The sequence below is a fragment of the Haplochromis burtoni genome, unplaced genomic scaffold, assembly GCF_018398535.1.
Source record: "Haplochromis burtoni strain Fernald_Lab_line unplaced genomic scaffold, NCSU_Asbu1 Contig_180, whole genome shotgun sequence".
In the NCBI taxonomy this organism is placed as follows: Eukaryota; Metazoa; Chordata; class Actinopteri; order Cichliformes; family Cichlidae; genus Haplochromis; species Haplochromis burtoni.
In genome coordinates this window covers 524,813-542,746 of record NW_024582541.1, presented here as the reverse complement: position 1 = coordinate 542,746, position 17,934 = coordinate 524,813, and the positions used below count along the sequence as shown (strand labels likewise).

The following is a 17,934-nucleotide window of genomic DNA, read 5'->3' as shown; positions in this document are numbered from 1 at the left end:
TATTTAGTAAATATTAGACATTCAGCTGAAGAAAAGACGTTAAGTTACTTGTATAATATTTTCAACTTTTTAAAACTTAAATAAGTGTAAATAACACTTCCAAGCTCCATCCAACCATTTTCTTCCAATAATCTAATTCAGGGTCACGAGGCAGGCCTGGAACCTAAAGAAAAGTCCATTTACCATGGAAGGACAGACAACTCATAACGTTCAGATCTCTGAAAAGACACGTCTATTTTGAAATACACATAACCGACCTATTCAAGTGGTTGTGTGTTGAGTAGCCTGAATAATTGAACATTTTTGACCAGTTTGCTGTAGTTCCCGCACACTGCTGAGTCGCATATGAACACCTCAGACGAGCCTCTGTACCTTTTCACGTCCTTTCAAACCAAACTCTAACAAGTACGCTGAAGTGAAAAGGCTTATTAAGGAGAGGAACTATGGAGAGACGAGGCTCTCACTCTAAGTCAATACACTCTGATGATGCGGTACATGAAGGACACGCTGCAGTGGGCTTCTCTCCGTTATGTCTATTTGCATATGGCACAAAAAGGAGGATGAGGGGAAGCTGAATGGAGAGAGCAGAAGGAGAGAAAGAAGTTGGCTTTGTCTGATCTACCTTCTGCATAATTTCATGGCGGTGTCCTTGTTTTGCACCGCACAAAGGAGCAATGAGGAGCGTGCCACGATCCTCACCACCTGCACACATGCACCACCCATCTCTCTCTCTCCCACTTCCTCTTCTTCCACCACCAGCTTATTCCTCACACGGAGTAAAGGGAACAACAAGTAGGGCAATAAGTGGCAGCCGTACTCCCACAGTGCAAACACTGGGTGTAATTAAGCGACGCCGAGAGATAGAAATAGGGAACAGAGGGAGGAGAGGAGGGCTGATGAGTTGCAGGAATACAGAGGGAATAAAAAATGAGGCAGCTCTTCTTTTCTTGCTTTTTTTCTCACTTTTTTTTTGGTCAGAACTTTGCCTGTCACTCCACCTAGCTCTGTGAATTTTCTTCTCCTTTTCAGCCCCCAGCTGGCGTTCCTCGTTATCGCTTCAGCCCAATCTCTCATTGTGCTTACGGAAATGCAAAAGAAAGACAGTGACATGTCACATCGCAGGGTTAGGCACTTGTAATTATATGTTATAAGTCAATTAGGCCACCAGCATTGAGGTAATTACATCATCATCAACTGACGGATGTGCTCAAAAGGCTGATCCGATCGAGGTCAACCGCAGCAGGGGATTCATCGATAAAAGCAACCTGCTGGCTCTCTCTGACCTCGACACTCCGGTCTGCCTGCGATGGAGCTCGGTGGCAGCTATAACTAATGATGAACGTGGAGCGGATTTTGGGGTAGGGGTTTCTAGGTTGCACCTTAATTGTCGATGAGCTGTAGGTGCTGTGGGGTGACATAAAAGTGCCACTCGATGACATGGGGGGTGTTAACTCGCGGGACCTCCCCGAGGACTGCCCTCAGCTCAGGTAGTGGGCTTGATGAATGACTGCAGAGGTGTGTGCGTGCTCCCTGTTAAACAAAGCCGATGCATCATTCTGTCACATGCACAGACGCACACAACACACACACATTCGTGCAATGAATACTATCATTAATATCTCTAATGAGGAGGAAACAGCAACAGACTCCTGCGTAACGCCTGTTGCAGTAAAACTCATCCAACGTACTAGTTTAGAGCAACCGCTTCACCTTATTGCACTTAAGATGTGCATATTGTAACTAAGTATTGTGGCCTTAAAACTTGGTCGTCTAAGTTGCTACAGCTTTTTAGGCCCTGAGGACATGAATGATTGTTGATTGAGTTTTCTTCTCATATCGGCGTCGGCAGCTCTGATGCTGCCTGCGTGAACCCCCATGTGCCACCGCGGTGCCGGAGGGGAAAACACAGACGAGTTCATATTTAATTAAAATACCCAGTGAGTGTGAGTTTGCCACAGTTGAATTGGGGTGATAACAAGCTGATATTGAAGGAAATTCTGTAGCTTTATGAAGCTGTGCCTGTTTTCTGGTGTGTTTGGGGAATTTGGGGGACTAACTGATTTAATGTTACAGTTTGGAAGTTTTACACATACATTATTCTGGTTGAGCGGTTGCTGTAATTTTTTATTTAACAAACTGGCAAAATGGTAATGACATGTTCTAGTAAATATTTTTAAAAGGGCCCTGTTGTGCTCATTTCCTGCTTCATAATTTTATTTTTGGACTCGACTAAAGTAGCTTTGCATTGAGTCATGATTGGAAAACAATCATTTGTCTCATACCGGGGCTTGGCGCAGCTATTCAGTTGATTTTCTGTTGGAACCAAGTCATTTTAGCTCCTTTCCCCTTCCCTTTAAGCCAGTTTTCTTCTGATTGGCTGCCCCTTGTAAACAGAAGGTTTGTACAGCTGGTGGGTTGGGCTTCTGCACTTAAAACAGTCTTAATACAGGAACAAATAAGGAAAAAAACTCTGGAACTGAGCAGCAACCTCCATGGTGGTTGCCCGTGAGATTGATTATTTTCATTTATTTATTCATATTGTTGTCGGTGACCAAATGCAAGTAGTTGTGGCTACCAGACCTAAGTGGTGACCTTGAGCTTGAGGATGCAACACCTACAGGTGGCAACAACTTTCAATCACAAGGTGATTGTTCTTGTTTCTCGCGGTGGAGGCAACCCGTTTCCAAATATTTAGGATCCTAACCCAACTGACACATCACTGTCATCCCGATTGATTCAGTCTGAATCATTCTGCCCCTATGAGCTGAACTAGGGGACACAACTTATCTGGTTACTGACTCTTTGTATTCTTGTTGTATTCAGAGACATGTTGAAGCAGCAAGCATGCCAACCATTCTGCAGTTAAACCGCTGACTTTCAACAACTACCTCAGTACTTCTAGAGGACTTTCTGAATTTCAGTTTCAAATCTGTGAGGTTCATGTGAATTTTAGACATCAATAGATTTGGATTTTCACTGATATATCATGGTTAATCACTGTATCCACAAACTGATTCGATGTAATTGCCAAATTGACGCCACTGCCCAACCGTTCTATTGCTTACTGATAGCAAATTGACTCTTGCTGTTTTATTGTGGTTTTGACACATCAAAGTCACTTTGAACATAGCAGCTGACAGCACGTGGGCACAGTCCTGATGACCATCTTTGAAGCAACCCATTTTAAAAGCAACGCTATGCAAGATCATAAGTAGTAATAGTTTTTTGTTGCACTATGGTACCCAACCACTGTTTTCTCTAGTGTCATTACAGCCTAAGTAAGGACTCAGCAGTTACTTTGGCTGAAAGTTAAAATCTGATATTAAGAATCTTACTAGCCATTCATACATTTCTTGTGCTTATTCTGTTCTCCTAATATGTAATTTCAAGAAGTCACCTTGAAATCTCACATTAATCTGATGGCAAGTCAATGCACCGAAACTCTGTTCTTAAACTAACTAGAATAATTGCTCTGTGTTGTAAATGACACTAAAGTATCTATTGTATTCTATTCCATTCTCAGACAAATAACACTATATTGTCCTGATACTGGGTCTTTCTGTGTTTCCAGACTTGTTTGTTGGAATATTCTGTGTGATTCATAGTTTCATGGTTATATTTACGTTGTGTATAAAGTATGCTTCAGTTAGCCCTCAGTTCTTAGTCATCTTAGAGTTTTCAGTGCATCGTCTTCCCCTGTGTTTAGTCAGCCTTGTCTTCATGTTTGTTTATCTCTTGTCTCCATTGTTGCTGTCCCCGTATCTGTTTCTCTGTAGACTTTTTTTTCAGTTTTTCTGTAATTATGTCTTCAGTCTCCCTCTGCTCGTGGTCACGTCGTCAGCTCATACTGTGTGTTTTTTGTTTTTTTTCTGCGAGTTCCTTTTTTTTTAGTAGTTTACATGTTTTCTAGTTTCCGGTTCCTAGTACCTAATTTTGTTTTTTGTATTTCCTTTGAGCCTCTAGATTTTGCAATAAAGCTGCTTTTTAGTTAATTATCTCTGTCTCCAATGGCTGCACCTGGGTCCTGCCCAACCTAAATAATCCAGTTTCTGCACTATGTAGCAGCTATCAGTGGTCCTGCATCTTATGCGATTTGTTTTTTTTGCTTAAATAGAGAGGAAAAGTTAGCTAGTTAGCTTGTTTAGTAAACACGTGAGGGAGTATGATTTGACAACTAATGTTGATGTCCATACAACGTCCTGTTAATGTTTGAAATCATCTGTGCCAACACAGCTACAGGCATCAGTGCTCTGCGTCTGCATCTTCCCAATGAGGCTGGATTAAGCTTTTAGCACTTCAGTATTAGTTTTAGTAGTAGCTAGCTTCAAGAAGCACAATTTTTTGCTGATAATTGTTTCGCTTCTGAAGTCAGTGTTGTCATCTTCCAAGCAACAGTTTTAAGTACCGAGTACACTATAATCAGACTATACCGTATAAACCAGAGCAGCAAACTTATAGCTTAATATAGCCTTTAAAGCTGCGCTCCTTCTTATGGATTAAAAGTTAATAACTTAAAAATGATTTTTGGTATTTCTTTCCTTTAATTCATCTGCAGCCTCAGCAGAGAAGAGAACCAAGCTCCACAGCTCAGCTCTTTCTTATTCTCTTCTTCTCTTCCTGTCTTTTCTCTCTCCTTTGCTTTCTGCCTCTCTTTGTATCGAGTCTAGATCTGCCCATCGTTCCCTGCCATTCTGCATCTCCGTCAAACTGGTGACATCATGCCTGAAGGAAATTGTTGCCCTTTGCTCCTAAAAATATTTCCCCCAGACTCAAAATGGGTCCAATTTCCTCTTGTAATTGTTTCATATTTTTTTCTAATCTGACTTTAAAACCGTTGCTAGCCCTGTTAATACAAACTCAGCTGTCATCTGAGGATTAAATAAAGCAGGGCGTATAACAGGAAGACTTAAAGAGGATTCAGCGGCATTTAGGAACAGGTGAATCTCTTCAAGCATTCAGTTTGTCATAGTTGCACCAAATTTAATTAGGAAGCCACTCATTTGACAGCAAGCTTATACTTTTAATGTCACATTACCATTTCAGTAAGACAGCACCAGGGCTGAAGAAAGACTGATTTTTTTTGCATTGAGGGATTTCATTAGTTACAAATTCATCCCACAGTGTGACTGCAAGCCCAAACATATATCCATAATGAATTATCCACAGGAAGATCACGGGCTTTCTAAAAGGGCACTCACAGTGATTCCCCTGCCAAAGCCAGTGCCAATGCAAATGCCAGTGTCAGCGCCAATGGCAATGTCAATGCAAAAGCCAATTCCCTGTTTAGATTCTTCTTTTTCCTTTTTTTTTTTTGCAGAGAATAATTATGGATCCATACCAAATTCCACTCGGTCCTTCATCTGCCCATGCTTCACTTCACCAACAAGATCAGTGCAATTCAACTCAGTAGTTTTGCTGACAAGATTGCACTTTGCAAGAAGTTGCTTATGAATCCTCTAAGGTCTAAGGCAGGGGTGGGGAACTCCAGGCAACTTCATGACATGTTGAGCAGTAATTTTTGGCCATTTGGATGAAGGACACACCTAAAACCTGCAGGACACCGGCCCTTGAGGCCTGGAGTTCCCCCACCCCTTGTCTAAGCTGTCATTGGTGATAACGCTAACTCATACAAACAGAAAAAAGCCAACACAAATATAAATGGAACACTTTTTAGTGCATGTCAGTAAGAATGGTTACGTCCTTTGTCCCTGATCGAGTAGACTTGAGTGAACAATTTAATAAAAACAAAAGTTGCAAATTCTGGCTAGGATTGGCGTCATCGCCAATAATTTAGACCTCAGAGGGTTAATGAGATATCTATTTAAGCCTTTTTTTTAGCAGCATCCGTAACCGTTAAACAGAACATGCACAAACCAGTAACTAGTAAAGATTAGAAGTTAATTACTTGTTACAATAGTTTAAAAGGGACTATATTTATGCCTCAATTTCTCATTCAACCCACACAATCCTCAGTTTGCATTAAAACAGTCTTTGCTGTTGTAGAAGGTTTTACAGTGACTGATAACAGACACTTAACTGTTGTTATATACTAGTAAACGCTGCTAACACAGATACGATGTGGACATTAGGTTAATCCAGTTTTGAGCATAGTTTCTTTTAAAAAGAACAGCATTGTAGCTACTACACTACTGATGCCTACATGTAGGAACATGAAGAAAACACTACAAACAAACCCCAAACCAAGTAACTTCTGAAGGCTGCAATGTGACAGAAAAGTGATGAAAAAAACAGAACCTGGCCAACTAACTGGAAATTCACCCGGTTTAATTAAACCCAAACATTACAGAACGAAGTCAAAGACGAAAGTAGCGCTTTGAACGCAGGAGAGCAAAAGCAGTCTCGTCAAAACATTTCACTTTCATGTCAAAGGTGAAAGTTAAAAAAGCACAAGGATGGGGGAAAGAGATCAGTGCTGCTCAGCGGGTAAATTTGGCAGGATGAAAATGAATATTTGATTTTTGTGCTCTTCCTGAGAATGGTGATAAATATTCAAAAGAGGGCAAAGCCTGGAGAGCTCCCCTTCACGAGATGAGACATCCAAGAGGCTGCATGTGTACAAGCACGCACGCATACACACACACACACACACACACACACACACACACACACACACACACACACACACACAGAATAGATAAAACTCAAAGCAGTGCAAATATTTGGAAAATACAAAAACGATGTTCAAATCTGTGATTTCTGATTTATTTCCGCTCAAATAAACACAACTGTGAAATTGTGTGCATGCTGACATTAACATGAATGCATGCTAAAATAAATGCATACACACATAGACACACACACACTGACACACTTGCATCTCCTTACTCCTTTTTCACACTTTCCACTCACATGATCAACAGGACCTCTAATAGAAAGAAACACTTGGAGTTTAATATATTGGACTCTCCACCTTTTGCTTGTAAAAGTGAAGAAGGTTCTAGGATCTAAGGAGCTTGGAAAGAAAAGCGTCTGGACTTCTTTCATTTTTTGAAGACGTTTTACCTCTCATCCGAGAAGCTTCTTCAGTTCTAAGAGCAACTGGTTGAGATTATCAAAGCTTCTCAAACAGCCACTTCATAAACACATGGCACAGCATAGAAGAGCCATCTCGACAGGACAAGACTTGGCTGTCCATCTGCATCTAAAGGACAAAGGTCACTCTTTCAAAGATGCCAACGTTCACATTTTGGACAGAGAAGACAGATGGTTTGAAAGAGGAGTGGAAAAGCCATCTATGTCCACTGTGAACAATCATCTTTGAACAGAGGTGGTGGCTTAGGACACCAACTGTCTGCCATCTGTAATCCAGTTTTGAGATCCCTCCCCAGACGCCTTAACGCTCACATCCTGGACCATCTGACCTCAGTAAATCACATGATAGGGTGGGGCTAGGTTTCACAATGAGCTCACCCAAAACCTTGGCTGATTGTGACCTACACAGCTTGGCTTGTGTGATTAGGTTGAGGATCAATAGGGGGTCCATGACCCTCTTGGGGACACTCCCATAGGGCTTCAAATCTGGGAATCTCCACCAGTTGCTCTTAGAACTGAAGAAGCTTCTCAGATGAGCGGTGAAACTTCAGTCCAGATGCCTTTCTTTCCAAGCTCTTTAGACTACGATGAGCTGGATGACTAAAAACCTTCACAGACAAGTTTCTTGGATAAACATCAAACCTAAAGTTCAGTTTCCTTCTTTTTCTCAACCTCTCAAGAGTACCATGACCACACAGAAACTCATTATCTCCATTAAAGTAAGTCTGAGTTGTTGTTAGTCAAAATAACACAAAGTTGGTGTCAACAGTCCTGACAACCACAGATAAACAACTGCATATTGTCTGTGGTTGTTCACGTTCTCAACTATAAGGCATTTACCACAACTGCTTGCTCCAGAAGTACAGTACTGCATACCAGCTTGCTGTGAAGCTCAGATGAAAAAAATGTGCTAATGCATCAAAAGCACCCATATCCATTTTACAGCAGGCCAGGAATATCAGCAAATACGTATATTGATAAGAAGTATTTGAAGCGCCTTGAGGCGACTTTTGTTGTGATTTGGCGCTATATAAATAAAATTGAATTGAATTGATAAGAAGTATTGGTGTCAATGCTGTTATCAATAAAATGCTAACAACAACCATCCCCAGGGGAAGTTATCTATGACGTTCAGTCACTTACCGTAGCGGTCTCAGAGTTCTCAGCAGCCTCAGCACTCTGAGCATGCCCAGGATCTTGGTTTCGGATTGGGAAATGAGAGACACCAGGATGTCAATAACAGAAATCATGACGAGCATCCCGTCCAGAACGTTCCAGCTGCTCCTCAGGTACGCCTTGTCCCCGAAAAAAAAGCCCATAGACACGATCTGGACAGCAAAGAAGACAACAGTATGTTATTATAAAGCAGAAAGCACTGAGTTTAGACTGCGGAGTGCCAGTTTGGTTTGGATATTAGTTCAAATGAATTATTCACCATGAATATAAGTGGCTGACAAATGATACACGAATCAGTAATTTAATATCTATTTTTGTCACTGTGGCTGCAATTTGTTTATCAAGCCAGTGTTCTATTTATTAGGAGTCGGTGCTTAATGTCCCATACGCCCAGCTTATTGACTTAGTGAAGTGACTGTTTGTGTGGCAGTGATGATCATAAAAGCTGCAAGCGCTCAAAACTTCATGTCTATTTCCATAGGTTTCACTCATCACGTATTCTGCTGATGAAGCGATATGCATTCCAGAACATTATTCCCTGAGATCAAACTTATTAAATTAGGCCAAGACAACAGTTTTTGCATCATGCAGTTTCACAATACTCCAACTGAAAAGATGAGAGGCGATAAGATCGTTTGTATAAGTCGATACTAATCAATATAGCGGACAATTAATTAAAAAAGGCTGCTACAGAGGCCTTTGTTTTTGATTTGGACTTGACAAGGCCATTGCGACACTTGACTCTCTTCTTTTTCAGCTGTTCTCTTGTACATTTTCAGCTGTTATATGATAAAGTTTGGGAAGCTCATCTTGTAACCGGAAGGTTGCCAGTTTGATCCCCAGGTCTGTCTGTCTTGGTTGTTGTGTCCTTGGGCAAGACACTTCACCTACCGCCTACTGGTGTTGGCCAGAGGGGCCGATGGCGCGATACGGCAGCCTCACTTCTGTCAGTCTGCCCCAGGGCAGCTGTAGCTACAACTGTAGCTGCCTCCACCAGTGTGTGAATGTGAGAGTGAATGAATAGTGGAATTGTAAAGCGCTTTGAGGGTCTCGAAAAGCGCTACATAAATGCAATCCATTATTATTATTATTGTTATTATTATAAGCTTTCGTTCTCAAACACATGGCCTCGCATTTGACCCAAGAATACTTTGGCAGTCCTAGGAGTTTATGGTCGACTCAATGGCTGCAAGGTGTTGATGTCCTGTTGCTGCGAATCAAGCCCAAATCATCACCCTCCACCTCCGTGCTTTAGAGCTGAAGCATTTGTGCCAATATTTGATTTTTGCTATATATTATGGCCAAACATTTCCACTTTGGACTTATCTGTTCAAAACACGTTGTTCTAGAAATCTTTTGGTTTGTTCAGCTGCAGTTTTCCTCAGCTGTGCTGCCATAGTCTTTTTAGAGTGAAAAGGCTTTCATCTAATAACCCTTCTAAACAAGCCTTAGTTTTTCAGTCTCCCATGAACTTTTAACATTTAACTGAAGCATGTAGTGACTTTTTAGTTTTTAGGGTTTTTTTCAGTTTCTCTGAGCATTGCACAACCTTGATATGAATTTACTGGGACATCTACCCCAGGAAGATTAGCAGCTGACTCAAATGGTTTCCCCTTGTGAATAATGTTTCTCACGGTAGAATAATTGTCTCGTTTGTAAATTGCCTTATAACCCTTTCAAACAGACAGACCACACAGATCTAAGTCCTCCAGATGTGCAAACTGCCAAACAATGTGCAAACTTCTGGTTTTATGGGGGTGCTCACACTTGCTGATGATCAATTAGTCAAGACCATTTGACTACGTGTCAGTTAGTCTGCCACTTACTTAATTCTGGCTGCTACTTACCCTCTGAATTCCTATGGAAACAGTTACACAGCACTTACTTACTCACACAATGCTTCATTTTCATTAAATAAATAAATGTACAGTAGATGAATATATAATATATAATATTTAAATACAGTCACTGAAAAAGTATAGATGAAAAATTCAGTTGCATTTCATGTAACTGCTAACAGCTCAGTCACCTGAGGGCAACATGGGACATCAACTACACACTAAACATCTGTCAGAAGTCAACAGGCGTAAAAATACAATGTGTAATATTTAACAATGCAATCTATTTTTAATATGAAGGGCTTCCACTCCGTGTTCAGCTGTTTTTAAAAAATTAAATAAAATAAAAACTCCCTCCGAAATGGGGCAATAGACTTATTATAGTATTATAATTGAAACACGAGATAAAAGAGTAGACGCATAGTTGTTTTGTTTTTTAAATGCTAAAATCTTTCATGCTAACCATTCGCCACTGTTACATTTTTGCATCACACACAGATTCCCTGAGCATTAGATGATAAAACCAGTGCTCTGTGTGTGCGTATTTGTGTGCAATCCCAACGTTTGTGAGTCGCCGGGACCGAAAATAGAGAAAGAGGCTTTGAATGAGTGACACCGATGAACTTTCCTCCCCTCTGCCTCCGCGAGCTCCTGCCCACGCCGCCATGGACCTCCATTCAAAGCTGGGCCATTTGAATACTGGCGAGACAATCCTCCTCTTAGCATTATGAAACTGCCCTCAGAAGGTGTGCATTCACTGTCTGTTCACCTCTCTCGTTCTCCCCCTCCCCTCCCTCCCCCTCCATATGCCCACTCTGTTTTCTTTTCTATTATGGAATCGTTCCACTACATGCAGGTATCAGGCAGACTCTGTTATCGCTACAGCTTTGCGTCTTGAAGGTTTTGGGAGTGCGCTTTGGGTTTCTTCCTCTCATGCAAAAATCTTTGTTTTGTTTGCAAACACCAGGGTGTCAAATCATTTTCGTTTAAACTTCAGAGCAAAGTTGAGCAAAGTCGAGCTCTCGATGCGAGGCAACCAGTGTTTTCACGGCACCAAAATAACCTGACCTACCAAATATTTTGAGGCACGAGAGCTGAAATCAACTAAGTGAATAAAAACAGGAGTCAGGGATAACTTCATGGGAGAATGAACAGCAGATATTTGAGTCTTTAAAAGGGTAAAAGTAAGTATGGAGTATGCAACATCCTCTCACACAGTGGCTAAAATGAGCAAAGCCTTTCACAAACTTTGCACTGGAGTTTAAAAGGTATTGTTGGCAATTCAGCGTGACTCACCTTTACAGTCATCTCAGTCACAAAGATTGCTGTGAAGATGTAGTTGGACACTGTCAGGAAAACCCGCTCCTGCCAAACAAAAGGGAAAAGGAAAGAAGAGAGCGAGAGAGAGGCTTCGTTGAGCGGAGGTAGTTCTCATGAAATGTTCTGAGCACCTTTTTTTTTCACTCAGTTTGTTGTTTGCTTCCAAGCTGACTAGTGTACAGCTGAATAATGCATGAGAGAGCTGCTTTCCACATACACTATCTGAAAACATGTTTGTGCAAACACCCCTATTGTACGCTCTCTAATGATAGCTGGCAGGCAATTATAAAGTTTACTTTGTATTAAAACAACATGAAATATTGAAACAAGGGATCTGATTTGGTATTTATGCTCGCAACCTTATAAGAGCGGTAAAAAAATGTACTCAAATATCTCATAAATCCCCGAGGGGTAAAATTCAAGACAATAAATGAGATCAAATAAAAGAAAAAAAGGAATTTTTGTTTTTTAAAACAATGCAATGATAGAAAAACTCTTCAACTCCCTGAATAAACAGCACTACACTGGGAACAAGTGGAATAATAACAACAGCACACTTTAAAAAATTGTTCTTTTAAATACAGTTGAATGCTGAAAGCACTGGTGCCTTTGAGGAGTAGCACAGGAATGGTTATTTCAGCTATTTTGTGTTGGTGTACATTACTGTGCAAAAGTTTTGAGTCATCATTCATTTCTTTATTATTCTGTTTCCAAGGAACCTGACGTTCTTCATTTCTTTTTTAAAAGCGTCTTGAATAGTAGTTCTCCAGGCTTCCTGAATGTCTTTCACAGTTTTCTTTGGACATTGGCTGCTTTTTCACTCAGTTTTAGTCGGGTCCTTTTACCTCATTTTCAATAATGTTTTGTTTTATTGTGTTTGTTTGTCAAGCCACTTAAACTGACCTATGAATCATTCAATCACAAAAACGACACCTAACTCAAGGGACGAACCAATGTTGTGTCAACTTAGCAAAACACTTCAGGCACTTTGTACCTAAGAGCCTGTTGCAAAAACACATCATTTATTCCAATTTCTTTTATTGAATCTATGAAAAATGGCAGAGACAACACAATGTAACAAACATCAAATAGTACATCTGCACCATCACTGTGATTCCCAAAGAGCTATCAGCCATATCTTGGCATGCTGTGCAGTGTGTCCTGCAGGAAGTGGAAAGCCTAAAACCCTATCTAAAGTAGATGAAATGTATCTGAAAGTCATGTCCTTAAGAAAAAGGAAAAAAAAAATCCAGCAAAGATTTGACACAGGGCCTGAAAGATGCAACTGGTCTGTCAGGTGATCCATCTACTATTCATCTAGTGGCTATCAAGCAGCCGCTGGGGGATGAACAATGGAACAAATGCCAGGCAATACAAAGAAGAGCTTTGAATGGCTTTCAAGAACCCTGGAGAACTATTCCTGAAGACTACATGAAGGAGCTGCAGGAAGGAGCACTTTCGCAAATCATTCATCCCAACAGCAGTCAGAATCTATAACTCCTCAATCACGATGTCACAAGTCACTGGACATTGTGGACATCCACGGACACCACTTCATACATAATGCACCTTCTATGTGTATGGACATGTGCAAGTATATGTGTATGCATATGTATACATATGTGTGTACGTGTGTGTGCGTGTACATGTCTATACTTATAGATATCTAACAGAATAGTTAAATTTATGTCTTGCATATTTCCACAACCATATCCATAATCACATACTGTGTATGCTACCGTTGTATATAGTGTATTATCTTACTTATTTTATATTTGTTTGTATTCTTTTCTCTGCTATCTGCACCTGAGCTGAGGTGATGCAAAAATTTCCACACCGTGTCACATCTTATCTTAACTTCTCTTAACTTATCTTATCTTATTACTAGAAAGCTTATGGCTCTGGCTTTCAAGTTCATTATAACAAACATAGTTTGTTGCCTTGTATTCTGTAATCCATGTATAAGTCGCTCCACCTACTGCCCATTTTTCTAACAAAATGCAAAGAAATGAAGGGGAGCTCATGACTTTTGCTCAATACGGCATTTTCTAGTTTTTGGGAAAACACTAAACACACACAAGCAGTGTGGCTCCACTGTGATCTAGACTCCTGCAGTCATTGGTGTTTATTAGAAGGATGATTCTTTTTTACTGTCACGATACAATGAAAGGTGGAATTTTGAGAATAAACTACTATCATGTTAAAAAAAAATAATTATTGGTTCTAAAAACACAGTCATATATTACAAAAATAAGCTGTTTCTAGAGATTTCACTAGGAACAGTATTATACTGCAAAGCATATTTTCAGTATAATGTACATTATACTGCACACTGAGCTTTTAACTGCTGACAAATCACACTGTCAGCACTTCACTGTAAGTTAACTGTGAAATTTCTCACAGTGAAACACACACTGCTTGTGTTGAGAAACAACAATTAAAGGCTGAAATTGGCACTTCACCAATTAAACAAGCATGTTGCATCAGATGCTTTATTTTTTCATGAGAGAGTCATTTTCAAAAACAAGCACCATTAATTAGTTGTGTGTATGCACACAATTCAACACCATATCTCCATCTATACACAGTCATATCATTGCGCTCCCATGCTCCCCTGTTGCCTGAAGCAGTATCTCTCAGTAGTTTAGTGTGTGCGCATGCAGGAGAGGATGGGAGCCTATTTACTGAGCTAAACAAGGACTGAGGAGAGAAAACAAGCACGAATAAGATCCTTTCACTGAGTGCTTGTTTACCCTGCCTCCCCTCTGTCTGAGGAGACACGACCCTGTCCTGCCACTGAATGTACATGTGTGCATGTGAGCGTGTGTGTGGGTTTAGGTGGCTCTCTTTCCCACGGCCTCCAACTACCATCACACATACTCAGTGGAACGCAAAGTCATGCACACACGTATAAACAGAGATGGCAGTCCTGTGGCGATTTTTCTGAAGTCTCTGGGAACGTCAGGCATGACATCACTGGGAATGCTGTCATAGCGAGGGTTTATAAATTCCAGTCTTGACATTAGCCATTCCTGTTCTCTGTAAACAAGTGTTCATACCTCCATTCATTACAAAGCAACAGAAATTTTGATGTTAAATTTTAAAGTGTGCGTCACTAACTAAGCTGCAAAAAGTGCAATTTGTTCTCGGTCTAATGTTCAGTTCACTTTTATTTATATAAGATCAAATCAGAGCTACAGTCGCCTAAAGGCTCCTTGTATTGAAAGGTAAAGACCCAACAATAATACAGAGAAAATCCCCACAATCACACAAACCTTATGAACATGCACTTGGCGACAGTGGGAAGGAAAAACTTCCTTTTAACAGGAAGAAACATTACATAATATATCTCACTTAGCCAAGCACCTTTTTAATGTCTTTTATCTAAGGGGGTTTTCACAGTTGCTGTGTTTAGTTTGTTTAAATCGTTTTTTCCTTTTGTTGTGGTTCGTTTGTGCAGATGTGAACACAGTAATCACGCTCGGGTGCAGACCAAAAATAACAAACTGGAGGCGGTGGTCACAGCACGTTTTCAAATTAACTCCATAGCAGCTCATTCATGGTGTAAACAGGTGACCAGACCCCGATCTGAACAAACTACCAGGTTCAGTTTACTAGTTTGTTTAAAAAGTCCCATAGCCACGGATACTGTGTGTTCTGGGATGCAGCAAGTTAGTATAAATTTCATCTGTGTGAAAACAAACCAAATCACTGGAAAAAGTTAAAGTTTACAAACTCATCAACTGATTTGGGCCAGAGTAAACGAGCTACAGGTGTGAAAACGCCGTAACATTCACACACATTTACACTCCAATGAATACATCAGATGTGTCTGGCCAGATTGGCCAGATGTTTCTAGCCAAAAAGCAGACATAAAGCATAAAGTCGTCCACTATTCTGGACCACAGTATGTGAACTATAGGTGTTTAATGCCCTAAACACACATTTTTAAGAACCCTGTAGAAGAAGATAGAGCCAACATTTTGTAACTTTTAGTAAAAAATGCAGGTTGCTGCCCACTGTAGATACCAGAAATACAATTGTAATAAATTCGGTGACTGCCAGAGGTGAATTAAATTAGCTAATAAAGCTTGTTTTTGTTAGATACTTTGACTGAGTTAATATTGGGCTACCTTTTAAGTGTTGCAGAGCGTTAATTGCCCTGATGCATGCTCTCAATCACTGAGAAAGGAAATCCCAGAAAGTTGATTCTGTTCATTAGGATTTAGCATTTTCAGTGGGAGAAAACATTTTGTTGTTCATTCAAGGGCCTTCTTCGGTCTGAAGAAGAGACAGCTAAATGTACAGGGTGGGCCATTTATATGGATACACTGTAATAACATGGGAATGGTTGGTGATATTAAAGTCCTGTTTGTGGCACATTAGTATATGTGAGGGGGCAAACTCCTCAAGATGAGTGGTGACCATGGTGGCCAAGAGGGTCATGTGACACATCAAACTTATTGGTAATGTCACAAGAAAAACAATGGTGTGCTTGGTTTCAACATCTGAAAGAATAAAGTTATGTTGAAACCAAGCACACCATTGTTTTTCTTGTGACATTACCAATAAGTTTGATGTGTCACATGACCCTCTTGGCCACCATGGTCACCACCCATCTTGAGGAGTTTGCCCCCTCACATATACTAATGTGCCACAAACAAGACTTTAATATCACCAACCATATAGCAGGCTAAATAAAGATATACAGGCAGGCTAAATATAGTGTACTAGCTGCAATACTGCAGTTAACCAGTGTCATTTTAGCTAGCTAAATGGCAAAAAAAAAGATGAGTCATCTTTCATTTCACTTGATCATATCATCAAAAAAGATGAGGCAATAAACTTTTGTCTATGTATATTCTCTGGGTCTATTTCTCTACATCTTGGATATATTTTTAGCCTAAGGCAGGACAGTGACAGGAATCCGGGCACCCTCAATAGGAGTAAAGCACCTCCCTGTTGCTTCTTAACCTTCATCTCCGGTGGTGGTGGTGCTGTTATTCGCAGTTCAACACCTGGAATCTTGTTTGCCTGACCACAAGTCTGGTCGCCCCAGGAATCAGACCCAGTTTGAAGTAATGCTAAATATAGTGGCAAAAGCCAGCTATGACCTAGAGGTACTTTGCTTAGCCATATGCCAGTAAAAGCAAAATCCATTACTAAACACTTTCAGTAGGTGATTTACACTGGAAGCCCTTTAGAGGTTCAGTGCCTTTCTTTTCTTTAAAGGAACTCAGTATCATTAGTTATATAATGAACACCGTGTAGTCATGCACATAAAAAAATAAATCTTTCATCACATCCTGTGTAGAGCACCACTTCTATCTTAATTCTGTACTTCTTAAAGGTTTTTGTGGCTGTGTAGTTCATTAAACATACAGCCCAGGGAATATGAGAAGTGTCACAAATGTGGTATTGTCATAGTTTAAAAAACAAAACCCAGACAAATTAATTCAGGCTACATTTTGCATATACTTCACAGTAATTAACTGTTTATAGCCATTTACACCTGTTTATACTGTAAAGAACTAGATATGTATTTTCCCAGCAACATACTGTTGTTGTACTTTTCAGAGGGGCTGCCGTAAAAGTGCTGAAACACAATGTGGATCAATCTGCCTGTGCTGAGAAACAGCAACCAAAGGCAGAAACTGGCATTTCTCTTTGTGTCTAGCGGCACTTCTATTCTAAAGTGGTCTGGAGCGATGACGCGGCCCCTGAAAACTTCGATGGATCGTACATTATCCTGTTCACGCTGATATAATTCAGTTTAGAGCTTTAGACAGTGATGCATTGTCCCCTAGCTCAATTAGAAATAATAAATCATAATAGGTGCTATAATCATCCTCAATCATTTCCACTGAGCTACAGGACGACAGTATCCAGGCAACACACAGCACCAAACCAAAACAGTAATGGACTGCAAGCCAAATGCAATGCGAGTGACATAACTTCCAGGACAATAAGCTAATTATGTAGCGTGCATTCCACGCTAAAATGTTGTGATTGAGACGCTTTATCTCTGACATTTCTATTTAAAGTAAATTACATGTGTTGTCAAGTTGGCGCAGTGGGGTGATGTAGAGCAGGTACTTTCAAAGAGTAGCAGAGTGATAAAATATACATGTTTGGATGTTATAAGCCGATTCACAGTCGGCTTCATTAATTCAAAACAACCCGCAAAGACAAACAAATGGCATCATGCAATGACCACCCAGGCAAATGAGGTCTGTAGCAGTAAGCATCGCAGCTCGCAACTGTAATGACTGCTCATTCACTTGTTTAAGGCTGCTTTCTGCGTCATACATTTCCATCTCATTTCAATAACGACCTCTGGGTGCAGGCCGGACACGGCGGCCACGGCAGGAAGCTGGCGAAATATATGTGCATCTGAAAATACTGCTCTCTGATGTGAATCCTAGAGCGGCTGCTGCGCTGGATTTCGCAGACGTGAGAGGGGAGAAATCAATGCTTGTGTATGTGTGCGCGTTCCTTCTGCCTTGATGAGAACGGGCGGCCTGTGGAGGCAGCCTCCATTTGTTAA

The 17,934-nt window shown here is 40.5% G+C and overlaps 1 protein-coding gene across 13 annotated transcripts in view; it reads right to left on the bottom strand.

Moving 5' to 3' along the window:
- The window catches only part of cacna1g (calcium channel, voltage-dependent, T type, alpha 1G subunit), a 207,837-nt gene that overhangs the window by 56,873 nt on the left and 133,030 nt on the right, over positions 1 to 17,934 (bottom strand). For all 13 annotated transcript variants that reach the window (XM_042225737.1, XM_014337482.2, XM_005934426.3 and 10 more), the window contains 2 exons: positions 11,364 to 11,432; positions 8,197 to 8,381 (listed from right to left, as the gene is read on the bottom strand). In XM_042225737.1, coding sequence (XP_042081671.1) covers positions 8,197 to 8,381; positions 11,364 to 11,432 — 254 coding nt within the window. The remainder of the gene's footprint in view (positions 1 to 8,196; positions 8,382 to 11,363; positions 11,433 to 17,934) is intronic.